Source organism: Onychostruthus taczanowskii, unplaced genomic scaffold, assembly GCF_017590055.1.
Source record: "Onychostruthus taczanowskii isolate IOZ18803 unplaced genomic scaffold, ASM1759005v1 scaffold23, whole genome shotgun sequence".
In the NCBI taxonomy this organism is placed as follows: Eukaryota; Metazoa; Chordata; class Aves; order Passeriformes; family Passeridae; genus Onychostruthus; species Onychostruthus taczanowskii.
The window spans coordinates 4,675,606-4,701,493 of record NW_024499573.1 but is presented as its reverse complement, the minus strand read 5'-3'; the positions used below and the strand labels follow the sequence as shown (position 1 = coordinate 4,701,493).

Below are 25,888 nucleotides of genomic sequence, written 5' to 3'. Positions count from 1 at the left end.
ATAAAAATGAAGTTTATGGAATTCCTGGCATATTTTCCATTTGGCAATTTGCATTAATTCATCGAGGTAAAAAACACTTAGCATTTCAACAAAAAACAATCTTTGATGACTCCTGCAGGCAAAATGAGTGGAATGTGATATGGATGGAAAATACTCTTATCTGCAGGAAGCAACTATTGCCCCATGGATAAAATCAGTAATGCTGATTATCGTGTTGTTTCAGGAGGACAAAAAATGTTTCATATGTGATTCGGAGGATCCCTTCCACGATACTCTCAATCCCGACAGTCATCGCATTGAAAATGTCGTCACCACGTTCGATCCCAATCGCCTGAAGCTCTGGTGGCAGTCGGAAAATGGTATGCGGTTTGGCCGGGGCAATTTCCGGGGCTGGGAGCTGTTTTCCCTCCTTTTGTTTAAGGGTACCTGTGGGTTTGCTCTTATCTCTGGCCTGCTGGTTCCTGCCCTGTGAAGGGTCATGCTGTGTGAGGAGCGATGAGTAAAACTGGCTGCTTTTGTGTGCCCTGGAGCAGTCCTTAATCTGTAACAAAACCCCTGGAGTCCTACAGGAGTGTTGGAAACAGCCGCCCAAGCACTCTGCAAGAATCCTTTCCTAAAGAGATGAGTTTCCCACGCTGGCCTCAGATCTTCCTCATATTTGGGCAGCGAGAGCAGAGCAGCCTTCCAGGAGTAAATATCCCAGGGCTTCCCCACGCCGCGGGCTGGGGAAGGAGGGGGTTTGCGCGCAGAGATGGCTCTTGCCCTGCCTGCGCACCTCCAGTTTCCTTTTCCTACCCCAGGACAGTAAAGCCTTATCCCTCCTAACCTCCCTGAGTTTCTGTACCATTTGCCAAACAAGAAAATGAACAGCAAAAACAAGGCAGCTTGTTAAAAACAAAAATTGCGTATTAGTTTGGTGGGGTTTTTGTTTTTTCTTTCAATCCTTCCTCCGCCTGTTTTACTTTTCTGGTTATGCTTTTGGCATGCCTTCATACACAAAACAAGGCAGCAAGGGTTTCTCAAAAGCAGTCCTACCCTGAAACCTTAAAGCCAGCTGGACAGGGTGGGATTTCTGCAAATGCATTGGCAGCAGCTGCCTTATTGTATATGAGAAAAAAAAAAGGTAATATTTCTAACAGTTTTGCTGCCTGTTAAAGAAAGATTTTTACTAAATCCTTTTTAACCATTTAGATTAACTGCTTGCAGCCAGCAGTTCTCTTCCAGCATTCCAGATAATTCATGTTTTTTGCAACAGGCTTGGCAGCATTCACACAGAAAAGTTTCTTAGCTCATAAGGTCATGAAAATGTCCTTCAACAATAAAAAACAAATGATTCTTTCTGTCCAATTCATGTTTTCAGGCATACAGCATAAGGGACCATTGCTGCATGCTTCACAGAAGGTTACAGCTGGTCAAAAATTTAAGTGCCTTATTGTTTTATTATTTTCGTTTCTTACCCTTTCTCCTCTCTGTAAATCTTGATTTTATTTTTTATTTCTAACTACAGTATAATTAGTATCCAGCTGTTTTGAGAGCTCTTTTCACAAGGCAAAATAATATTTCTGGCTGTTTTTCTTCCTTTCTCTGTAGAGTCCTTGACCACAGGTTTGGTTACAGCAGTTTGGAAAACCTTTTTCCTCTCACCATTTTCTTAACCCTTGGAACTGCAAAGCAGGGCTGTGATAGTTGCTTTAGGAGTGTCTCAAAACCAGGTTATAAAGGAGCTGTTCTTGTGGACAGGAGAGTCCAGAGTGAGTGAAAAATGGTGGGGAATGGCCCCCCAGACACCAGTGAGACTGGGGGTGTTGGGGCTGCAGAAGCCTGTGCTGCTGCCGGAGAGGCTGGGGTGTGGGAGAGCAGCCTGAGCCACCACACACATCTGGGCTCAGCATCCCCAGCTGGGCTGGGGGCTTTGGTGCCAAGACCCAGCTTGTGGTGGGCCCATGCTTGCCCAAGTGCAGCGATGCCAGGCACACCCCTGTCTCAAATAGCACTGCAGCTCACGCTCTGTGCTGGGGCTCCTTCCTTGTAGCGCGTTCGGTGCTGATCGTGCGCAGGAATCCCACGCGTGATGCTCTTCAGCGGGTTCTTGGTGTCTCCCCCTCTACCTCTGGCACACATTAAACCATTATATTTCTTTTCCACATCAGAGCCAAGGGGTAAAGAAAATAGTCTCATGCCAACAGAGTGAAGAGCTTTGGCAAAATTTAGATGTAGAGACTGGCAGGTGTACTTGCTTGCTGAACACCTTCTTTTCTCTGCCCCTGCAGGTTTGGAAAACGTGACTATCCAGCTGGACCTGGAGGCTGAGTTTCATTTCACTCATCTCATTATGACCTTCAAGGTAAGGAAGCCACAGCCTTACCCCTAAAACATGAGGAAATGGGAGGTCTGATAGTCTTTCACATCTATTTGGTATTTGGGCTTTGTCTGAACTGTTTGGTCTGAATTTTTCAGAGCTGCCAACCATTAACCAGTGCTGAAGTCATGCAGAAAGGCAGAGTTCTGATTTGTCTTTGAATTCCAGTGAGGCTGCAGAAGGTGTCATGCTGAAGCTGGGCTTTTTGTTGGTGTGTCTCTGGTGGTTGTATTCTAGAAGATTGTTAGCTAAGTCATGTAGCAGCAAGGGTTTTTTTCCTGAAAAAAGTTGGCCATGGTATCAAGTTTTCGTTTGGCAGATGGAAAGGTCTTCAGGAAGAAGGAACATCTGTGCACAAAGTGTCTTTGTTTTTTTACAAACAGATGTTTTGGAATGGTAGCTTACGTCCTGTACATCCAAAATGTTCTTCCCATGTGCACAAATTAATCTCTCAATTTTTACGCATCAGCTTTCTAGGACAGCTGGTTCCTCTTTCCTGTGGCATCAACAAGGGTTTCTCCCTGTGACTTAAGGTGGTGGCTGAGTTGGAAAGTGGTCATTTCTACTGAAGCCAGCAGTGAGGGACCCCCAGAAAACCCTGACACTGCAGCCATTGTACCCCTTGGTCTGCTGTCAGGAGGAAGACTGCAGGGGAAAGATAGTTTTAATGATGCCTTGTGGACTTTGTGTGGTAAACAGTTGAGCAGCCTTACTTCTGGGTTGCTAAATTTTTTTGTTGGGTGAGATACTAGTTTCTAAGTTGGGTGATATTTTCAGCCAGGAAGCAAAGAGAAAATTTCTTTCTAGCTGTGACTGAAATGCTTTTGTGCTTGCCTCTGGGAGGTCCTCCACTGAATACATAAAACTAAGGAAGAGATTGTTGCCATTTCTTTGTAGGTACAAGTCAGGGTTAAATAAATACCTGGTTTTTGAAAGTCAGCACAAAAATGAAAACATGATTTTATATAGGTCAGAGGGATTATTTTTTTTTTTCAAAACTTCATTAGTTTGTTTTTCTAGAGTTGGATACATGTAGGTAAGTAGGACACTGGTGTGTGTGAAGCAAATGCAGCCTGCCAGAGTCTGGGCAAGGCCAGCTGTAGGAGAGTCACTGGGGACTGGGGCAGTCAAATGGAGCATGAGTGGATGAAGCTGAAACTCTCAGTCTCCATAAAGAAGGTTTTCCTGAGGCAGCACAGGGGACAGCTGGCACTGAACAGGGGTGCTGCAAAAGGTCGTGTGGTCAGACAAAGGAAATGCTGGGGCTTCTCTGAGCTTCAGAGGTTCCTGCTCAGCAGTAACTTCTGGGTGTCAGAGCTGTGTGGGAAGCACTGGCAGTGGCCTCCTGCTCCCTGCAGCAGCAGAGGAGGGCCATTAGGTCCTTTGTAAAAGATCAGGCAAAGAGGTACAGCAAGGAAGAAGGCTCTGCTGCTTTCCACAAGCTGTGGGGAAAAATCTTTTTGTCTCTGTAAAGCTCTCCTTTAACCCCCACTTTTCAGAAAGGGTTTGGAATGAAGAAAACTTGGAAGTTTTCTTGTTTAAGTGTGTTTAAGCCCTTGGCCACTGAGTGCTGTCTTTTGAAGATGGGTATGAAGTAGTCTATGGTTTGATGAGTGTTATTTCATGTATCTGCCTCTGAGGAGAAAGTGGAATAGCATCAGAAAAGTATTTCCAATATTTCCACATATGAAAAATAGTTGGTGCAGGGAGAGAGATTAAAATCCAGACATGTGGATTGCTCACACGAATAAGATTTAATGTAAATGCAAATAATAATTAACCAAATGAAATCTCATGTTTTTCTTACTGTTAGACATTCCGTCCTGCTGCAATGTTGATTGAAAGATCGTCTGACTTTGGACAGACTTGGCACGTTTACAGATATTTTGCATATGACTGTGAGAGCTCATTTCCTGGGATTTCAACTGGACCCATGAAGAAAGTGGATGATATAATCTGTGATTCCCGATACTCTGACATTGAACCTTCAACAGAGGGAGAGGTCAGAGACAATTTTTCTAATATGTTTATTGTGTAGACTTTTTCCTTACAAATTCAGATTTCTCTTATTTTTGAAGCTGAATCTTTCATTGTTTGATTTTTCCTCTAGGTAATATATCGTGTTCTAGATCCTGCTTTTCGAATTGAAGATCCATACAGTCCAAGGATTCAGAGTATGTATGCAGTTGCCTTTCAGGCTGATTTGAGAGCATTTCAGTACTTACTTGCTTACAAAAACAAGTAATCCACTAACAAGTCATGCATTAGCCCCAATAGCAGTTTTGAAGTCATATGAATACCTTTGTATATGGCTCTTTTTCCTGACTCAGACAGTGATGTGCAGGGAAACAAAGATTAGTGTTGTGAACTCAAGGGATTGCTCTTGCACACTTCTTTGGATTTGGTCCTTTTCTTAATTGATAGGGATTTATTTTCATTAAAGACCCCCTTTCCCCAAAATACATGCAGTTGCCAAGAGAAGCCTTGGAATGTAATCCTGTAATTGTACAGTATTCAGAAAGCAAATGAGGAGAGCTACAAAGGTACTTATTTCTTTGTGCATGTCTAGCTAAAATTTGTTTTATTTTTCAGAACAAGGTTGTAACTGGAACAGTTGGCCATGGTAGCACTGCATGGCTGGGCCACTCAGATGTGGTCATGAACCACAATTTGCTGTAGTGTTCATGCATGGTCATGGCAATACTTGAGGAATCTGTTGCTCAGTGTGGCTTTAAGAGAAACCTTGGGGGGTGTTTGGCCTGAGGGAACTGCAGTGCTTGGCCTTAACCTGACCTCTGATTTAATATGCATTCTCAGGTTGGGTTCATGTCCTTCAGTGTAAAGCTACCTGGAGCAAAAGGAAATATGTGAAGTAGAGGAGTGTCTGCTTGTTGCTATGCGTTTAATGTTGGTTTTTTTCTTTACTCAACATTTTAAAGGAGAAACTGCTTTCATGGGCTTCAAGTGCTTTGTCAGGCCTAGTTCAAGGCTATAAGAAATTACATAAGATTCACAATATCAAAGTAGACATGTGGATGGTATTAATTACTGCAATATTGTATTCCCATGGATTATCCCTTAAGAAATTCTTTGTATTTGGTCAGTGATGGGGTATTACTTTTTTCCACAAAATGTAACTAATTACATTTCCTGGGAAAGTTGGACGTGTACAATAGAAGAATTATTTGTCTTTGTTTCCAGCTAAGACTTTTTCCAAAAGTCTCATAACTCTAATGGCTCCTGGTCCTCTTGGCAGCAGTTTTTGATATCAAGTCCTTACCCATCTTATATTTTAAAACCCCAAAGAACCAGTGTCTTTTAGGTAGTGCTTTTCTCCTTGCCTTTAACATTTGTGTATGTGCCTGTGCATGTCTATAATAAAATAGACCATTATTTTAAATTATGTTTAAACTTACTTATACAGTTATCAACTTGTAATAAAATAATGTAATTTCTTTTTCTTTTTTTTATTTGGGGAGTGATGTGTAGGTGCTGAAATTAAATCTGATCTAATCTGTCCATAGGAAGCATGCTTAGGAAGTCACTCCTGGCTTCCTCCCATTCAAAATATCTGGTAAATAACTCCAAAACAGACTTGCTGATTAGGTATTTTGTGTGTATCCTCTGCAGACCTATTGAAGATCACAAATCTGAGAGTCAAATTTGTCAAGCTGCACACGCTGGGAGATAACCTCTTGGACTCCAGGATGGAGATCCGAGAGAAGTACTACTATGCCATCTACGACATGGTGGTCCGTGGGAACTGCTTCTGCTACGGACATGCCAGCGAGTGCGCGCCCGTGGAGGGCTTGGATGAGGAAGTGGAAGGAATGGTAAATATTCACACTCTTCTGCATAAAACTCTTCTTGTCTGTGCCTCTTTTAAGTGATTTGAACACAAATGTAAAGATGATACTCTGTCCCTCACCTCTGCACGCTTGATTTTCAAACAACAAAACTGTTGTAATTATTCCTCCTTGGCAAACACATCTGTCATTATTGGTACTAATCAAACATGTATCTCAGATCAGGTGATAAGTGTTTTAACATTCCTTTTCTGATTATGTTACAGAGCTGATGAAACTGAAAGGTAGGAATGAAGAAAGGGAGTATAACCTTATTAGGTCAGAGACTGATGTATGAGTTGACTTGGTTACCTTAAAATTGAAGTGGAATAGAGGCATCAAAGGCTGAAACACTTGTGAATCAAACGTAACCTGTGTTTGTATTAGTCGTTACCAGCTGAAAAATCAAGGTTGTAGCTCTAATAAACACAGGCCCTGAAGGAAAACCCTGATTGCCTCCATGGTATGCTGCTGCACAAGTGCCACATCCCTTCTGGGGTCTGCTTTTCCCCATGGTTTTTGCATGACAAGCCATACTAGCACCCTGTTAATGGGTGAATTATTAACTGGTTGGAGATGTGGAAGCATGTGGGAGGGTTGTGTGGGCTGTCCAGGGCTGCAGGATGCTGTCGAGCCGGGTATGCTCCACTGCCCTGTGTTTGGTCAGTGTCTCCTCCCAAGCTTTGCCTTTAGTATTGTGGCTACAGCGCTGGTAGTGCCAGTGGCAGCAGCTGTCACAAAACCACTCTTGGTCTGCTTGCTGCTTGTTCTGTACACAAGGCAAAGCCTGGGACTGATGGATAAACACTAACACCATCACCATCCAAACTGGCTGTTATCTTTGCTGTAAGAACCAAGGCAGGGCTGGAAAGAGGACACTGGGCTAGTGACCTGCTGATGTAAATAGATGCATGTTAATAGCTAATTAACAGCTAATAAACAGCTAACTTTTAGTTCCAAGTGGCTTCTATGATTATTGGGGGGGAATTGTGCTCTCCTTGTTTATTTCTGAAAGCATTTATTCTGGTACTAGTTCCAGTAAGGAAAGAAGGACAAATTTGTATGAAGACACCTGGGCGGGGGAAGGACATTCTTATGGCCCTTTTTGCCTTTTCTAAATGCAGTTACATGGATTAAAGTCTCCAAAAGTATATGTCTGTTATGTGCAAGCTTTGTTTTGCATTCATTGTAGAATGGTTTGGGTTTTTTTCCTTTTTAATTTATAACCAACTCTTTTTTAAATTCTTTTTATTTCCCTCCTTTTTTTTTTTTTCAATTACAGGTTCATGGTCACTGCATGTGCAGACATAATACCAAAGGATTAAACTGTGAGCAGTGTTTGGATTTCTACCATGACTTACCCTGGCGCCCTGCTGAAGGTCGCAACAGTAACGCATGCAAAAGTGAGTTGGAGTAAAATGCAGAGCTGGGTGAGCGTTACATGCTGTTACCTGGGCTTGTGTAAAATCCTTGTGTAAAATCCTTGTGTGTAAAACCCTTCATGTTCTTTGGGTGGCACCGGTGTGTCTTTCCTGCAGAGTTGTACTTCCCCCAGGACTCTCACTCTGCTTTCTGTCTTTGTCACAGAGTGCAACTGCAATGGCCACTCCAGCCAGTGCCACTTTGACATGGCTGTGTACATGACGACGGGGAACACCAGCGGGGGAGTGTGCGACGACTGCCAGCACAACACCGTGGGACGCAACTGCGAGCAGTGCAAGCCTTTCTACTTCCAGCACCCCGAGAGAGACCTGCGGGACCCCGACGTCTGTGAGCGTAAGTGCAGCCGTGCTCCGCAGGGTGGGAATGGCCTTGGGGTCCGTCAGGAAAGGTGGCTGTCTTGGAGGTCGTGAGGGAGCCTGGCTGGGTTTTGTTTTCTCTTTGAGAATCTGGGAATTTACCTGGTCCTTGTGTGTCCAATCCACGTCATGTTTAATATTTGCAGGAGTGACAGTCTTTCTACACAGCAGTTGAATTTCAGTAATTCCGTGTGAGACTTGGCCTTTCATTTTGTAGCAGTTAATAAAACATGTGTGATGCTTCCTTCTTAGCTTGCAACTGTGACCCAGCTGGCTCCCAAAATGGTGGGATCTGCGACCGCTACACTGATTTCTCCACCGGCCTCATTGCCGGACAGTGCCGTTGTAAATTATTTGTCGAGGGGGAGCGTTGTGACCTCTGCAAAGAAGGTTTCTATGGCCTGAGTGCTGATGACCCAGCAGGCTGTCAGTGTGAGTAAAAACATATGTTCCTTTATGTGTGATCAAAAGCTCTTTGAGGAGCTGTTAGTGCCAGGAGAAGTTGGTTTATGGGATGGATTTTTTTTCCTTTTTTTCATGTTTTGGCTAAAGAAAAAATGTTACTGTAGATTTGATGTAGCTTGGAGTCCACCAGCCCTTAAAAATGTAGTTCGCCATTTGATCCTTCTAGTGTATTCAGTGGAAATGGCATAATCCTCCTTATTTCTTTTCAATTATGAGTCTCTAGGCCAGGGAAGTTTTACTGGAATGAGTGGTGGGCAAAGAATGAAATTAATTTCTGTAATGGGGAATTCAGGGGAAACTTTAATGTATATATTTAAGTTGAACACTGTCTAAAATATGACTTAAGTTGAACACTGTTTAAAATACTGAAGTCATATTTTTAGACAGTGTTCAATTTAAATATATACATTAAAATATGGTTTTTACCTGCCTATTTTTAATATGCTTTTGACCTGCCTTGTTTGTATTTCCCAATGTAGCTTGTGCGTGTAATCCTCTGGGTACCCACCCTGGGGGCAATCCTTGTGATTCGGAGACAGGAAACTGCTATTGTAAGCGTCTGGTGACAGGAAAGCAGTGCAATCAATGTCTGGCAAGTAGTTCACCGTAAAATCAATTGGGAGAAACTGGTGTGAGGGAGGCTGGAGTGTGGGAAGCATGGAGCAAGGTGCTGGCCACTGTCTCTGACTGCCTGCTAGCCCATCCTGGCATTCAGGCTGTAGAGGGCACCTTGAGATGTAAGGAGCCATGAAGTGTGCTGTGTTTTGGGGAGCTGGGATGCATGTCGAGGCAGACAGGAGCATCCAGTCTAATTCCTGGGACCCTAAGGAGTGAGACATTAGGATACCTGTGGTTGCTCTGAAAATGAGGGATCTAGGGCAGTTCTGCTGAAGTCCTTGCTGGGGTGAAAGACAAAATGGTCAGGGAAATAGTGTTACCAAAAAAATTGCTTCCTAAACAGGCCATTATTTTAGGCAGGGATTATTTCACACACATACATTTTGATGTAGTGTTTATGCATGCTGAGTGTAATAGAAACACACTGTCAGATAACTGGATGTGTTTGTACAAACACTGAGAAACTCTTATCTAGCAGTGAACTGCATGGAAAAACCAAACAAGTCTGTCTATCCAGCAAGCAAGTTGCAGAGTAGCAGCCCTGCAAGGGCAGTGCCCTACACAAATACCCACTGCCCCATGTGGCTCTCTTGTCCTTGAAATGGTCAGCAAGGTGGGAGGAGAGCAGGTAGGGAAGTGCTGTTGGTGCTTGTGGGGGTAGACCCACAACCAGGGGAGCAGGATCCATGGGTTGTGGGGCAGTCTGGGACAGCTTGTGCTGAGATTTTAAAGCTGTTCCTTTGGGTGAGATGGAGCTAAGTCTGCAGCAGGTTACAGTGCTGGTGATGTTTCCTCCTGCAGCCCGAGCACTGGGGCCTGAGCAATGACATGGACGGATGTCGGCCCTGCGACTGCGACCAGGGGGGAGCGCTGAACAACAAGTGAGTCTCAGCCCACTTACTCTCCTGTAATCGCTCACCCAGCCTCATGTTTTTGTAACCACAGCATCCAGGGCTCAATGTGCTCTGGGGAAGGATGTTTGATACCCATCTTTCTGCTTCACAAGGTGGTAGATCTTGATTGCAGCAAAGGTGGCAGGGGCATCCATGTCTTTTCTGTGCTGAGCAGCCTCTGTTTGTGCCACTGGTGCAAGTGAACATGTAAAACTGTTTTTAGTGTAGCTCTGCCTTTGTCAGTCATGGTAGGAACTAGGTGTGGTTTAAGCTCTGTCTTGGCTGTAACCCAGGGTATGGTCCATGTCGAAGCTTTGCTGTTAGAGGGTGAAAGCAGGACTCGGGCATGACATGGACAGTGACATGGACATGCTGGTCTTGCTTTGCTCCCAAATCACCCTTTGGCCAATCTGTCTGCCCACCAGTGCTAAGGGTAGCATGCTAGCTGCACAGTACTGCTCTGTTGCCCCAGTGGTGCTGCATGGAGCAGGATGTGGACCTGGAAGTGCCCACTGGGGAGATGGACATTTTTTAGAGAAAATTGTAAGTTTTGAATATGCATCCATCAGCATGGAGAGTTGGAGTCATAGCTTAGATGCCCTGTCAGTGGGGTGCTGGGTAGCCAGCCTGCTTCTCTGACCAGAGCAGTTCTCTGTGTGCTAGGTGTGTGTCCAACCTCTGGTAGTCATAGCTTAGATGCCCTGTCAGTGGGGTGCTGGATAGCCAGCCTGCTTCTCTGACCAGAGTAGTTCTCTGTGCTAGGTGTGTGTCCAACCTCTGCCGTGTCAACAGCAGCATGTTCTTTGGCTTATTTTTTTTTTTTCTCCTCTCCCCTTTCTTCCAGAAACCCTTTGAAATATCATGCTTTTGTCTAAAGCCATGGAAGTTTCCCAAGGGGGTCAGAGAGCTGTTTCCCACTGAAGCCCATGGGACCACACTGGGGGAGTGTGGGACTCATCTTGGTGTGTCTCCCATAGGTCATCACAGCCTACAGACACCCCATCTGCACCAGGGATTGCCGTGGGAATGTCCCACGGGCCGTCTCTGCTGTCTGCTCCCGAGTGAATGATTAGCCCTTGGCAGACAGGAGTGTGGATGTTAGGGATTATTTACTCCCCCGTGCTTGCTCCCTGCGCACAGATGGGTTACACCACACAGCTCATGATTCCCCCAGCACAGCTGCTTCCAGGGCTGTGGGGTAACAGCCCAGCCGTGGCCCAGCCCGCTTCCCATGCACTGAGCCCGCGATTGCAAAAGCGTGTGGGGAGGGGACTGCAGCGTCCTGGCACGGGCAGGCAGCAGCTGTGCTTTCCTCCAGCCGCAGGACGACCGCAAAGCCCAACTCTGGCTCCTGGCTTCTCTCTCTCACGTCATCAGGAAGGGAGAGCTTTGCTCTCCTCGGGGCTCCTCTCCTCAGCTGCTGAATTGCTGCTTTCTGGCTCCCGCTCAGGGTGTGGGATGCTGTGCCTCACCCAGAATTCATCCCTGTGGTGTAACCCAGGTGGTGGAGTTATTGCCTCCCTGGAGGGGATGCTTCCCAGCTCCTCTTCTGGGACAGCTAAGGCACTTCTGGCATCTCAAAGTGAACATTTAAGAGAATCTCTGCAACTTCAAAACCAGTTTAAGTTAAAAATTACTCTTTGTCTGGAGGCTTGAGGAGTCTGGAGAATGTTCATGGAAACCAGAGGCATTTACCTTTAGAAAATGTTTCTAAGTCCCACTCAGATTTAAAGACAGAGGTGTATTTTGGTGGACCAAAAAACCTTCCTTTCAAGAAGTGTGATTGGGTGTGTGCAAAATGTTCTCAAGGGTTCTTTGTGATGCAGGACAGACTCTAGGGACAATAACACAGCTGAAGGCAGTTTGGGGATAAAGCTGTATTGAGTAAAGAAAATGGCTCATTATGAAAGAAGGGGAAATCTGTGTGTCACTTTGGACAGACCTTCTGGTCATGGCTCTGACTGCCCCATGTCACTGGTTGTGCCTGTCTCTAAAGCAGCCAGGGATGGTTTTCCCTGCAGTGTAGCTGCTGATGGTGACCTGTCTGGATGCTTTAGCAAGTGAGAGCAGCTCAGCATCCTGGAGCATGTAGGGTCATGCATGTTCTTGCTCTGCCTGAGACCATACAAACACATAAACTGCCTGTGTGGCTTGCAAGCTTGGACCCAAAGGCTTCCCTTGGCTTCAGGGCAGATGTGCCTGTCGGCTAGGTCTGATAGCAAGTAAAGCCCCCAGAACTCCTGTGTCCCAGGGAATCACTGCATCCATAGCATGAAATTCTCTTGCCATCCAAACAGAGGAAACTACTTGCAAACTGCCTACTGGAAATGTTCCTGGTCCATGCTTGCTTCCAGCCTGAGCCTGGATGTTGTTTTGGAGAGTGATAGTTGGGCTGAGCCAGCACAGTGACTGTGCTGCTGGGTTAGAAGTGCAGGTGGCCCAGCTGCAGAGCCCAAGAGCCTCTCCTGTATGCTGTGTTCAGAACTGCTTCTCTTCCTGTGTCATTTAAAATGTCATAGCTCCGTCACTGTCTCAGCATAGCCAAGATCTGTTGTGAATTCATTGCTCTTCCATTTTAGCTGCTCAAGTGAATCTGGCCAATGTGAATGCCGGCCCCACATGTTTGGACGTCAGTGCAACCAGGTGGAGCCTGGCTATTACTTCATTTCACTTGATCATTACATCTACGAGGCAGAGGAAGCCAACTTGGGTCCTGTGAGTAGCAGTTTCAGTGGTCTGGGGTGTCTGGAGAGCTGTGGGAAAGTTGTTTCACCAGTTGGCTCTTGGAAATGTCTTTTATACTCTGCGTGTTTTGCAATTAAAATGTGGAAAACACAAAACTGAAATGTATCAGAAAACCATTAACCTGTAGCTTTTCAATCTTAGTATCAATAAATAATGGAGTAATTGAGGGGGGAGGAATTGTAATTTTTCTTTTTAAACCTGTTTTTTTGGTCATGACTGTACAGTTAGTTTTCTGTCACCATCTCTCTCTGTGCCCCACCACATCCACTTCTCGTATCTCCAGAGAGGTGCGACACAGACAGTGGCTCTTCTCTTTGGTGCCACTTCACTGGGAGTGAACAAAGCACACATTTAAGCACATTGCCACGGTTTTTATAGTTTCTGTACATCAGTAACATATATTTTATTAATGACTAAAACCATATCGGTTGTGCAAAAAAGTGTTTTTGTAAGTGAGGTTGCCTCTAGTTTGTTTTGCCTGCTGGCATGGTACAACAGGGTCTCTGGCTCTTTCTGTTGCCCATCACACAGCCTTGCTTTCAATTCATTAAAAGCAGCTAGGTGATTATATCAATCACTTTTGCCTCCAGCAAGGAGACGGGGAGATGGAAATAATGGTTTCTGTAAAGGATCAGATCCTTGACTGCCTACGATCAGGGTACTTGTGCCCTAATTTATTTATTTTGAGCAAAATGCAGCCACTTTGCAGTTTCATCCAAGGCAGAGGAGTTTTTGCTCTCATATAACTGCAGAAATGGAAGGCAGCACAGAGCAGCAGTTGTACCACAGCAGAGGGCACATGATCTGGCACAGGGTTTTTGGTGCATTTGTGTCTGCCCAACTGAAGAAGTGGTACCTGAGGCTCTTCCAATACTCAGGGATGGAGAAGCCTGGCACAAAAATCCACCCTGCCAAACAGAGCAAAGGGATGTGCTGCTGGTTTGCCTTTTGAGACCTTGAGAACAAACAATTTTTAAAAACATCAATATTGAAAAGCTTTCTCACAAATCTGATGATAGAATAAAACTCAAAATTCACAGATAGGGACCCAGCACAGAACAAAATGCAGTGGCACAGAGTTGTAGGGATTGACAGGCAGTGCCAAGCCCCTGTGCTCCTACAGCTGCATGCCCTTGCTCACATCCTGCCTGCCACCCCTTCTGAGTAGCTCTGATTTTTGTGCAAAGGCTAATAACTTACAACCAGGCTCTTCAAAGAGTGTGAGAATACATGAGGGGACATCCTGAAGTGATACGTATATATGTAGACATTTCCTTGCATTTTATCCCTTTCTACTGAAGCAGCTTCCTTAGGAATGCACAGGATGTTGTTCTGTGGAGAGAACTATTTGTGGATACAGATACATTTGAAACAGGAAGTTTGAGTGCCATGTTTCTATTTTCTGTTACCTTTTTCCTCTGCTTTATATAAAAAGAATAGATAAAACACCTGACACCTCAGACTGAAAAGGGTGACCATGTGTTGATTTGGCTAGGAAATATCTATCAATGATTAGGATCTCTGTTCTTCAGTGACACCCTGCTCATTAAAGCCATGATCTACTTTTCCAATGTTATTTTGAGCAGCAGTTTGATTTTAAAGAGCCTGGTGTGGTCGGGGAGCAATTAGCACTCAGGCTTGGATGGTTAATGGAACAGTGATGTGCCACTGCAGTAAATCCTACTGCTACAAGTACAGTGTGGAAATACGTATGGTGAATGAAATGTCATAGCTGGTGGATTAGTTACTCATAGCAAGTTCTTAAATTTAATTCTGCACCATAGCAGAGAAATAAATGAAGAGTTGTGCTGTCTTGTTTTGCTTTATCTCTCTTGCATTTGTAATGTTGTTAAGTGTAAGGGCAATGCTATGCACATGTATGGATTTAACAGAGAATTTGTGTTGTCTGGGATGCCAGCAGTAGATGCTGCAATCCAGAAGTCATCCATCAGCAGAACCCCGCACTTCATGTACTCCCATGGGACTTGCAAATGTACTGGATCAGTGCTGAAATATCTGTTCCCTGTTTTGTAGGGAGTGAGCATAATCGAGCGCCAGTACACGCCGGACCGCACACCGTCATGGACAGGCATAGGATTTGTGAGGGTCCCTGAGGGGGCGTACCTGGAGTTCCACATTGACAACATCCCCTACTCCATGGAGTATGATGTTGTGATCCGCTACGAGCCGCAGGTGGGTCTGTGAGCCTCCCCGCAGGTGCTGGCTGTCCTGGTGCACAACTGACATGAGCCTAGCACTTAAGGAGTCATCAGGGCTCAAAGAGAAGGACAGGTGCTCAGTTAAATGTCTGAGATGTGAAAATCCAAAATGATGTTGACTATTTCTAGTACTGTTTGCTTTAGAGTTTGTTTCGCTACTGCATTGTTTCAGCACATGTTTAATGAGCAAGTTAAAAAGTGACAAGTCCCATCAGGGCAGATTAGATTATAAATTTGTTCTTGGCCAGATCAGATGGGCATCGTGTGCCTTAGGAAGCGAATTGCCCATCTTGGATGTTGAATGCCTGCAGCCAAGAGTTTGCAAGCAGATGGCTTTGGTAATTTGCAGAGTGAAGGGAAAGAGAAAAATCCCTCCATCTCCTTGCCTGTTGGCAGCAACTAATTGCAGTGAATACTCAGATACAGGACCCAGAGGTGAGGGGAGTCACAAAACCCCCTGGTGATGCCATGATGCAGATGGGGCTGCTGGCCACCTGCTCCTTACTCTCAACCCACACCTGCAGCTGGTAGAGGCCCCATTGATGCTGCAGCTGTAGCCCCATCCTCCCTGAGGCACCCTGACCACCCTGTCTGTGCTCACGCTTTTCCTGGCCTGAGCTCTGGATGCTTCCAGGAGTTTATGATTATTACTTTATACTATGAGCCTTTTTTTTTCCCTAGTTGCCTGATCAGTGGGAAAAAGCTGTGATCAGTGTCTCACGCCCAGGCAAGATTCCCACAGGCAGTCGGTGTGGCAACACAGTTCCTGATGACGATAATCAAGTGGTCTCACTGTCACCTGGATCCAGGTTGGTATAACTGGATGGGCAAAAGGAGAGAAAAAATAGAACATTTAAAAATTGAAGTACAGTAATGTCACATTTTTAGTTTGCTGTAACCTCTCTGCAAGTAGGTGAAAATTAATTTCCAATGGATTATAAAAACCACATTTAGTAGTGTGTCTGTAGACTCAAAGCTTTTAAGTTTATTCTCATATTCTGATACGGTTTGTTCACTGAGTAGAGGGAGGGGGAGATGTTTGCACAGCCTGTGAGTGAGCACTGGTTTGACTCTTTACCTTGCTGATAACCTTTTCCGGTTCTGACTTCCACAAGCCTCCAAACCGCCTCTCTCACGTCGCAGCTTTTGTTCTGTCAGGTCTTGGCTGCTTTCTGTTATCTTGATTGCTCTATAGGGGCACCTGAAAGGCTTTATGGTGCCGTGCGTTTGAAGTAAGGACTGTTTCCTGTTCCTCATTCAGATACGTTGTTCTCCCGCGGCCCGTGTGCTTCGAGAAGGGGCTGAATTACACCATCCGCCTGGAGCTGCCCCAGTACTCCTCGGTGGATACGGAGACTGAGAACCCGTACACACTCATTGACTCTGTGAGCAGAATTTATTGCAGGGATGCTCTTAAAAGCCTGGAAGTTTGCATTTCCCCTGGCATGTGTCTGTGTAAATTCAAAGTGGTATTTTGCAGCATTGCTCCTTACAGTTGAAGTCAGATTTCAACTGAACAATGTAATGCAGCATAGGTTTCTTAGAAAGTTCCTCAAAGTATGTGAGCTGTTTTTCTGCTAAGAGGCTTTTGAGGTATTTTGCAGAACTGCAGCTGTCCACAGACCTATAGTTTTTTTGGGGAGGGTAATATGTGTCATGTAGGTCATGAAAATCAATGTCAGTGTCAATCTTCTTCTTTAGAATTGATAGGATTTGGTAGATTTGGTAAGAATTTGTCAGATACCAAAAGGTATCCACCAAAACTAGAGAAATACTGTCATTTATCTTCCAAATTCTGTCTGGCTGTTTGCTTTTTAGCAAAAAAAAGTTAGAAACTGGGATGATACTAAATTTTCACAATTTTGGTGGAGGCTATTTATAAGTAGTGACACTTTATCGTTGTAAAATTGTTTTGTAGCTTGTTCTCATGCCATACTGCAAATCGCTGGACATATTCACAGTGGGAGGCTCAGGCGAAGACGTGGTCACGAACAGCGCTTGGGAAACTTTCCAAAGATACCGGTGTTTGGAAAACAGCAGGAGTGTTGTGAAAACTCCCATGACAGATGTCTGCAAGAACATAATATTCAGCATTTCTGCTCTACTGCATGAGACTGCATTATGTATGTAACCATCTACTTGTAGGGCAGACTGTGCCTGGGGGCTGGATGGCGCTTGCAGGCAGAGCAGTTTGCATGGGGAAGGTGTGGGATGAGGCAGGGGATTCATGTGTCTTATGTAACAGTGCTCACTTTCTCCAATGTTTTTCTCTGCTCAGCATGCCAGTGTGACCCGCAGGGCTCCCTGAGTTCGGTGTGTGACCCCAATGGAGGACAGTGCCAGTGTCGTCCCAACGTTGTTGGAAGACAGTGCGACAGATGTGCCCCTGGCACCTTTGGCTTTGGGCCAAGTGGATGCCGACGTACGTTAAACCCTTGGCTCTGGGCTGTGCTGTGGTTGGGGCCCTGAGGTTATGGCTTGTCATGGAAACTCAGCCCCTCTCCCACTCTCTTGCAGCGTGTGAGTGCCACGTCCGAGGCTCTTACAACGCCTTCTGCGACGTGGAGACGGGCCAGTGCCACTGCTTCCCTGGGGTGTACGGGCGGCAGTGCGACCGCTGCCTGCCCAGCTTCTGGGGCTTCCCCAGCTGCCAGCCCTGCCACTGCAATGGCCACGCTGACGACTGCAACCCCTACACCGGGGAGTGCCTGAGCTGCCGGGACCACACAGCCGGACACAACTGTGAGAGGTACGGCACGTGTGCCCTTTCCCTGGCCCCTCTCCTTCCCCACAGCAGCGTGGGTGCAGCAGCTCAGCTGTTCCTCTCTGGTGCTGCTGTTCAGGCAGGTGTTAAGCCACAGCAGAAGTCCCTGGGCCTGGGGAGTCAGAGAAGCACTGGTTGTCCTGGAGATTGATGGGAGTGGGGATCCCCTCTTCCCTGCCCACAGCCTTGTGTCTGCATAAGTGACCAAGAGCATGCTGCAGGACCCCTGGCCTTTAGCGAGTCATTGCAAGCCTTCTGAGAGGCGTTGCAGTGGCAGAGCTGATGTCCAACCTTCAGTGTCCTGCTCCTATGCTGGTGTAAACCAGGCAAACTTGTGTCTGTGGACACAGCTGCTAGGAGTGTGAGTGGTAAGGGAGAGCCATAAGGATGTTTCTGCCCTTTGCTTCTTCACAGTGGTAGAAAATGTGAGATTGTTTACAGCAAGGCTGCAGTGTGTTTGCCTGCAGTCCCTGCATGCTGTGTACTCTGTTGTGCAGGTGCCAGGCCGGCTACTATGGAGACCCCATCCTGGGATCAGGTGACCACTGCCGCCCCTGCCCTTGCCCTGACGGCCCTGAGAGTGGACGCCAGTTTGCCAGTGGCTGTTACCAGGATCCAATCACACTGCAAGTCGTGTGTGTCTGTAGCGTGGGATACATAGGTACTTGGTGGGACTGGGGAGGGGTGGCTGGCTGGGTTGAACCTCTCAGGGAGAGGATATGTTCATGTGGGTTAGATGTGACCACAGCACCAGCATCAGTGGGTTGTTGCAGGGGGTTGCCTCACTTGCAAGGTGCCAGGGCAGAGTGATTTGTGTGGGTGGTGCCAGCATGACCATGAACCTCATCTGCAGCAGAGGGATGATTGCTACTGAGCAAATGGTTGATAGGACAGCACTGGAACCGAGAGGATGAGCAGCATGCCTTGGTGCCCTGGGTGGTACCATCCATGCTCTACACCAAGTTGCCATGGTCTCACCAAGTGCTATCTCTGTTTCTTTAAACATGATCCAGTTAATGGCCCCCAGTGATGGTCTGTATTGCCTTGCTGATCGCGGGCTGCGCACCAGGGAGCCGTGATGGCCATTCCCACTGTGCCTGTTTGTTCAAACAGGCAGTCGATGTGATGAATGTGCGTCTGGTTTCTTTGGGAGCCCCGATGAGGTCGGTGGCGCCTGCCAGCCGTGCCAGTGCAACAACAACATCGACACCACTGACCCAGAGGCCTGCGACAAGAGGAGCGGAGCGTGCGTGAAGTGCCTCTATCACACGGAGGGTGAAAACTGCCACCTCTGCAGAGAGGGCTACTATGGGAGTGCCCTGCAGCAGGACTGCAGAAGTGAGTACAAGACACAGCTGCTGCCCCAGCACCAGCCTTGTCAGGGGCAGCAGTGGACAGCTAAATGCTTTTTACCTGGGAGCATTTGGGGTGGAGGAAAAAATCTTATTACTTCCAGCTGGAGTTGCCTGCAGCTGCCCTGCAGCTGGGTGGAGCTCCTGGCTCTTTACCTTTGAGATGGAGCTCAGAGACAGCATTTACATTTGCTGAAAGGAGGGAGGATTTTTCAGGAGGGGGGCTTCTTACCCTCTTGATACTGAACTATGTTTATATCTTCTCCAGTGATAAGGTGGTGGGGGGAGGGTTTGGCTTTTGTTTACACAGGGTCCCTGCAGGAGTGGTTGGGCAGTGGGAATGAAGGCTGTGATAGGAAGCTGAAATGGGTGGTGGGGAGGCCACCTCTCCTGTGGCATCAGGCACAGCCCAGCAGGACAGGCAGGTCACTGGGCAGGTGAGCTCGCTGTTGGCCAGTTCAGCACTTCAAGCAGATTTGTCACCAGCTGACCGAGGAGAGCTGGGCACACCTGGGCTTTGCTTGTACAGAGGGAGGAATGGAGAAGAGCAGGGAGGGTTGGGCTGGTTGAATGAGGGTCTCCTGTGGCCTTCTGTGTGCTGGGGCAGAAGCTGTAGAGGTGGCCAGCTGTGGGACATGAGGAGGGCTCTTGAGCAGTGCTGGGTGTCATTCAGTATTGGGTCAGCCGGGCATGGCCACTGGCATTGGGAAGTGCCAGCATCTGCCCACACCTCTGTGGACTCAGACAATAAAGTAGATGTGAAGTCAGGGCAGTCTGGTAGCGAGGGGCAGGTTGACACGGAGGTGCCATGTTTTTTATGCTCTTTCCCTCACAGAGTGCGTCTGCAACTACCTGGGCACCGTCCGGGAGGACTGCGAGGGCTCGGAGAGCTGCCGCTGCGAGGCGGCCACGGGGCAGTGCCGCTGCCTGCCGAACGTGGTGGGGCAGACGTGCGACCGCTGTGCCCCCCACACGTGGCGGCTGGCCAGCGGCACCGGCTGCGAGCAGTGCGACTGCGACCCCGCGCGCTCCCTGGGCCCCGCCTGCAACGAGGTGAGGGAGCACGGGCCTGCCCGAGCTCGGGCCCTGCTCTGGGGCAGGGCTGAGCTGCTGAGGGGCCCGTGTCTCCTGATGGGTTTGCCTTTTGGCTTTGACAGTTCACAGGGCAGTGCCACTGCATGCCGGGTTTCGGAGGCCGGACCTGTCGGGAGTGCCAGGAGCTCTTCTGGGGTGACCCAGGCGTGGAGTGCTTAGGTGAGTCCAACCCCGGTACCTGCTCCTTTTGGAAATGTCTGTGTGGCTGGGCACACCATCACACCCCGGTTCACTGGGACACCCCTGCCAAGAGCAGCTCACTCGAGCCCTGGAAAGAGGGAAAAAGGCATGGTGGGGTCTGCCCTGGGGTTTTGGTGCCTTGCGGGATGGGACATGAGGCACGAACCCAGGCCTGTGCTTGTCTGTGTTTTTCTTGTCTGACCTTTATTTAGAAACAAATCTCTCTGTTTAGAAACAACTCTTCCTTAAGGGTAAGTTTGCAATGCTGTCAGGTAAGCCAGCATGATAAGAAAGCATATCACAAGCATTTGAGTTTGAGAATTGTTCTGGAAACCAGTTTCCTTTGCCTTTCAATTGCATGTAGCTGAAGACCCCTGTCTCTTGTGCCTACTTACAGAGACTGGAGATTTTCTATTTAGTAGGAGACTTTCCTTATATTTCAGATAAAAATAAAGGAGGAAGCAGAGACCATGCAGTGGGTTAGCCATAGCTACATGCTGCAAAACAGAGCACCGTGAAGTAGGTTGTTTAGAAAACTGGATGGCCTCTGTCCTTTCATTATAAACAAGTCTGTTCATTAGCTAGAAAAGAAACTTCAAACATTGTCCAGACCAGAACAAACTTGTATCTCTGATCTGTTTAAATAGGAGCCTTTGCCAGGAGGGTTTGCAATAGATTAAGGTATTTTTTCCTGCAGGGAGGAATGTGCTTGCTGTGGTCTTTAATAAATCCCTTACAATAGAGATACCTTGGAGCCCATTATCTTGGTAGATAGGCAGGTCACAGCTACTTGGTTACTGCAGCAGATGAAAGGACTGGGGAGTTGTCCCAGTTCCTGAGTACATATTGGGTTTCTTGGGGGAAAGGCTGCCTTTGGAGAGGCTGTGTGTGTTCTGACATGGGAAGGGGTGTGCTGACCCTGCTGGCTCCAGGGCAGGGATTGTCTTTTGCTATCAGTTATCTCCATCAGGGTTTATTGATGGAGTCCATCTGCACACCTTATCAGCAGGATTTTGCAGCATAGCCTCATTTCTGATCTCTCATGGAGTTTCTGTTGTCTTTTGAATGCGTGAAAACCTGTTTTAATTTTTCTGAAGTAAAGAGTCAATATATTCTTCAGAGCCTGTTTTTACCACGTGAGCTCTACACTCCCCTTCCAGTCCATCATCGCTTCTGTGCCCTAGTGACAGAGGAGACTCCCTCGGGTGGAAAGGCAGATTTTCCTTCATGACTGCATCCAACAGGAGGTCTCTGTGGCAGGTGGGGGGAGCTGCTGCCCAGGGCTGAGCAGTGGCAGCCTGTGGTGTGATGCTCTGGACAGGCTCCAAGCATGTGCTCGCTCCTGGAGCACATCCAGCCGGGTAGTGCTGCAGGCTCTCCTGGTGTGCTGGGGTCAGTGCCTCCTGCCTGTCTCCTACCTTTCCTTGGCAAGAAGACAATGGACTTCTCAGCCCTCATTTAGCCCCGGGGAGTGAGTGGTGATGTTCAGGCTGGCAGACCTGCAGCTGCTGCGTGGGCAGGTAGCAGTTCTCAGGGATAAGTGGGTTGCAAGCGAACTGGAAAACCGTGCCGTTTAAGGAGCTGCTGAGCAGTGTCCCTGGAAAATAGCAGAGATCTGGCCTGCAGCCAGTGAAGCTGGAACTGAGACAAGGCTTTGTCACAAAGATGTCTGCTCCAGTTGCAGGGAACATGTGGACTCCTGGCATGGCATTTGCCACCTGGCATGTTCTTACTGGCCCAAGCAGCCGGTATGGCCACATTTTGTGCTGCATTCAGGAGCAAAATAGGAACCAATCTGGATGGGGAAGAGCAAAAACTATGAACCATGTGAGTGTGGACACAGTTTTCATCAAGCTGGTGCAGAGGTGTGGACATTGCTCCCAAGGACTCCAGTGTGGGATGCTCCACTCTCTAGGGCAAGTGGGTTTATCACAACCACAGGGTTTATCAATTACTCCTAGGACAGTGATATGTGATCTCTTCACGAAAGGTCTTCAAGTTGTTGGCATCAAGAAACACAAGCCCCTGAAGAGGAAGGGGGATCCTAGTGTTCACGTTGCTTTGACAAGCTTTACAGTACTAAAAAATCCCAAGTGCCTGCCAATAAGCTCTGGACATAGCTGTGTGGAGATGTGCAAAATGGCCCATCTAGGACAGGCTGGGGCTGCAGGTCTCCATGGGTTCTCAGGCACTTGCAGCAGCAGTGAGTTGTTAATGTACTGGCCCGGGGTCCCAATACATTCCAGGGGATACCAGGCTCTAGGGCACTCTTCCCTGCCATCCCCATTGCCAGCTGCTACCTGTGATGTCTCTTCTAGAAACCTTAGTAAGATCAGACATGGTGAAGCAGAAGCCAGGGAAGGCAGGTTTTTGTACCTGGTCTGGGTGCTACAGTCTGTGCCCCTTGCTGTGGAGAGAAAATGTCATCTGATGTCTCCTCTCTGTGTGTCCATGGAGATCACACTGGCACCACACCGCTGGGGCCAGCTGAGGTGGGTGTCTGTATTTGGACAGCATCCTGAACCCACAGCACTGGCTGCACTTCAGCACCCACTGGGGATTACACACCACAGAGAGCCTCTGGCTGGGTCTTCAGAGACTGCTTACTCCCTGTGCTTTGAAAAGCACAACATTGTCTCATTGAATTCAACATAATGCCTGAAACAAGCACAGCAGAGGCATAGAGATGGGGAAGAGTCCAGCATTTCTCTCTGGCCTCGTGCAGGTTCCTGGGGGGTTACAGTGGGCAGGAGCTGTGCTGTGAGCATCGCCTGCTCTGGAGGCAGTGCCAGCTCCTTGGCAGGACTCTTCTGGAGCCATTGCTCCAGCCTTGAGCTGGCTGCAGCTCCACATGAGCCTGCATGTGAATGTGTGTGTGTGTGTGTGTGCATAAAAATCCTCCCTAAGGTAGCAAATAATAGCACTACAGAGTTCATGAAATTCAGGTCTCCCAGGCATTCTGCTGGAGCGTTTCCAAAGCCTGGCAACTAAAGTGCAGGACTCAGCATGCCGAGTTCTGCACCAACTTCAACCCACAAAGCACATCTCCAGCAGAAGGCTCCAGGCTCATGGGAAGCCTGAGATGTGGAGTGGCTGCAGATGCAGCTCAAACAATGCCTTTGCACAGTAGATACTTAAAGTTTATGTTTCATCTAATATGAAGGAGATGACGATTTTGCTGTCATTACTGTTGTAATAAATTGAACAAGCAGAGCAGAGTGCAGTTAGTAGGAGGTACTGTGTGAGATTGGAAGTTAGGTGGTGTTGCTATAACCCCTTCACAAGAAGCATGTCCTGTGTTGGACATGAGTATCAAGTCTTACTGTAAAGTCACAGAATTGAACTACAATGAAAAAAAAAAGGTAATGTTTTTGTTAAATGCATACTGCATACATTGACAACAATGTTGTTTTTCTCGGTTTTTAGTCTTTGTTATATGCTGGTGCAGGAACAGCAGTTCGCTAAAAATTACCCTATTGCCATTTAAGAATAACTTTTGTATTCTTAAAATTTAACACCTGGTGCATAGGCTGCTTTTATAGGAGATATTTTTGGTGTTCAGAGATGTCTTGTTTCCTTCTGTGAGAAGTGCCTAAAGGAAGTCAGACAAATTCTGTGCTAAAGAAAATAGAATTTTCATTTTGAGTTCCATAATTTTAATTGACCTAGGATCATAAAATACTGTAATGTGTATTGATTGTTTCAAGAAAACTATCCTTTTGGCATGGTCTGCTAGCATGTTAAGATGTTGCTCGACTCCAGTAATTTTAGGCTGGGATCTTATCTTAACATTCCTACTGAAAATCATGATGCCGAGGAGTTAGCACTATGCTTGCAGGGTAACTTGAATCAATAGCTGATTATTCAGAAGAAATTTGCTAGCTTTGCAAAACTTTCAACCTTATAAATTGTTGAATGGGTTTCATATCACAGTGCCTCACTACCACTGGTAAATTTTGCCAGGAAATCATGTTTGAACAAAACCTTTGTGTTTTTTCTGTGGGGGAGTTAAACATTTGATGCTTGCCGCCCTCAGTCTCAAGCAGTAAAAAAAAATATTTCTGGAAAAATTATTTCTATTCAGTGTAGGATGATGTACAACACTTGTTTGTTCCTGGCATTCCTCAGTAAAGAATTGAACACTGATACTGGTCTTCATACAGCCATTCAATATCCATTCTGTCACCTCTGCGGTAGTACCAAGTGCTTTGACACACCTGAGTTTAAATTAAGTGATGTGCAAATATACTGCATATTGAATTACAGTAGTTTAAATGGAAGTGAGTTCTAAATATTTAAAATCAGAGGAAAATATAGCTGAGCTGTCAGAGTAGGGAAAAGATAAAGCAATTCACAGATCCTTTTGGGCTTAAAGCAAACCTCTCCAGCTAGTTACTTGCTTCTTTTGGATTTCTCCTCTTAGATTTTTTCATGACTGCATTTGGTATACATGTTTCAGTGTTACTTTTATCTTTAGGATCAGGAAAAAGGAGGAGGAGAAATGCACTGATGAAGGTGATACAGAAATTACCCATGGATATTCAGTGTGTGCATGCACATACGTGCACATGCATTTATGAACAGACAGAGCTACAATCCTCATAATCTGCTAATCAGCACATCCTGACTGAAGGATTTGGCTAAAACTTTTCCAAAAATATGGTTTCACTGAAGTTGAAGTATGTCACAAAAGAATGATTGATTGAGTTACACACTCAGTTAAAGAAAACAATACGCCCAGTTCCAAAATGACATTTCAAAACAGAAACCTATTGTTTAATTTAGTAAATGCTCCTTTGAAAACCCTTAAATCTTGGGCCAACAATTTCAAAGGACTTCTTTTCCTCCACTGAGTTTTCCATGGGAGGTACTGTTATGTCCTGCTCTGCTTAGAGATTTGAAGCCTGTCTAACACTGATCTTCAATGCAAGCAGCCTTGTCTGCATTACCTTTCAGCCCTTTACCTTGGCTTTGGGCCATCTGTCTGCTTGAAGGGAGAGTAATCAACCATTCGTCTTGAAGGCATTTCCAACTCAAAGTGGTCAAGGCATCCAGTATCTTGAAGTAAACTCAACATCTGTTTGATTTTGCAGTGCAAAATGAACTACTTTTCCAGTTTCTTGTCATGTAAGCATAGGGAAGCGACATAAAAGGAGTTTATAGGACTTTGTCTTTCCCTGTGCCGCATATAAGTAGAGTATAAAGCTGTTGGTAGCTAGTGAGCCACATCTGAAACATCTGCAGGCACATCTGCATCCCTAAATGTGCCTGTGTGTTTCTTGTTCATGAAAAAGTTCAGATTAACCAGATATACTCTTAACACTGGATGTGTTGTATTACTCAGGTCTTACATCAGATTTATGAGTGTGCTGGTTGGAGCCAAAATCTCCTGAGCAAAGCAATACTTTGAAGGCCATGTTTGAGTTAGCCTGCCGGGTACAGAGCTGCTTCTGAGTCACACCATGGCCATAAGAATAGTTGGACATAACAAAGGAGGTGTTGGAGGAGCAAGAACTCTGCTGTGGCTAGAAGTGATGGTGGTACTTTGGTCAAA

At 46.6% G+C, this 25,888-nt stretch overlaps 1 protein-coding gene across 1 annotated transcript in view; it reads left to right on the top strand.

The window, feature by feature from the left end:
• LAMB1 (laminin subunit beta 1) overlaps nt 1–25,888 on the top strand; it is a 42,109-nt gene that overhangs the window by 2,598 nt on the left and 13,623 nt on the right. Inside the window, exons 3-23 of the mRNA XM_041405352.1 lie at nt 224–359; nt 2,271–2,344; nt 4,173–4,361; nt 4,470–4,533; nt 5,990–6,192; nt 7,487–7,607; nt 7,792–7,980; nt 8,256–8,435; nt 8,948–9,060; nt 9,888–9,967; nt 12,559–12,694; nt 14,759–14,917; nt 15,625–15,752; nt 16,205–16,328; nt 16,862–17,066; nt 17,222–17,365; nt 17,461–17,692; nt 18,205–18,368; nt 18,821–19,045; nt 19,895–20,112; nt 20,217–20,313. Of these exons, the coding sequence (XP_041261286.1) occupies nt 224–359; nt 2,271–2,344; nt 4,173–4,361; nt 4,470–4,533; nt 5,990–6,192; nt 7,487–7,607; nt 7,792–7,980; nt 8,256–8,435; nt 8,948–9,060; nt 9,888–9,967; nt 12,559–12,694; nt 14,759–14,917; nt 15,625–15,752; nt 16,205–16,328; nt 16,862–17,066; nt 17,222–17,365; nt 17,461–17,692; nt 18,205–18,368; nt 18,821–19,045; nt 19,895–20,112; nt 20,217–20,313 (3,181 nt within the window). The remainder of the gene's footprint in view (nt 1–223; nt 360–2,270; nt 2,345–4,172; nt 4,362–4,469; nt 4,534–5,989; nt 6,193–7,486; nt 7,608–7,791; nt 7,981–8,255; nt 8,436–8,947; nt 9,061–9,887; nt 9,968–12,558; nt 12,695–14,758; nt 14,918–15,624; nt 15,753–16,204; nt 16,329–16,861; nt 17,067–17,221; nt 17,366–17,460; nt 17,693–18,204; nt 18,369–18,820; nt 19,046–19,894; nt 20,113–20,216; nt 20,314–25,888) is intronic.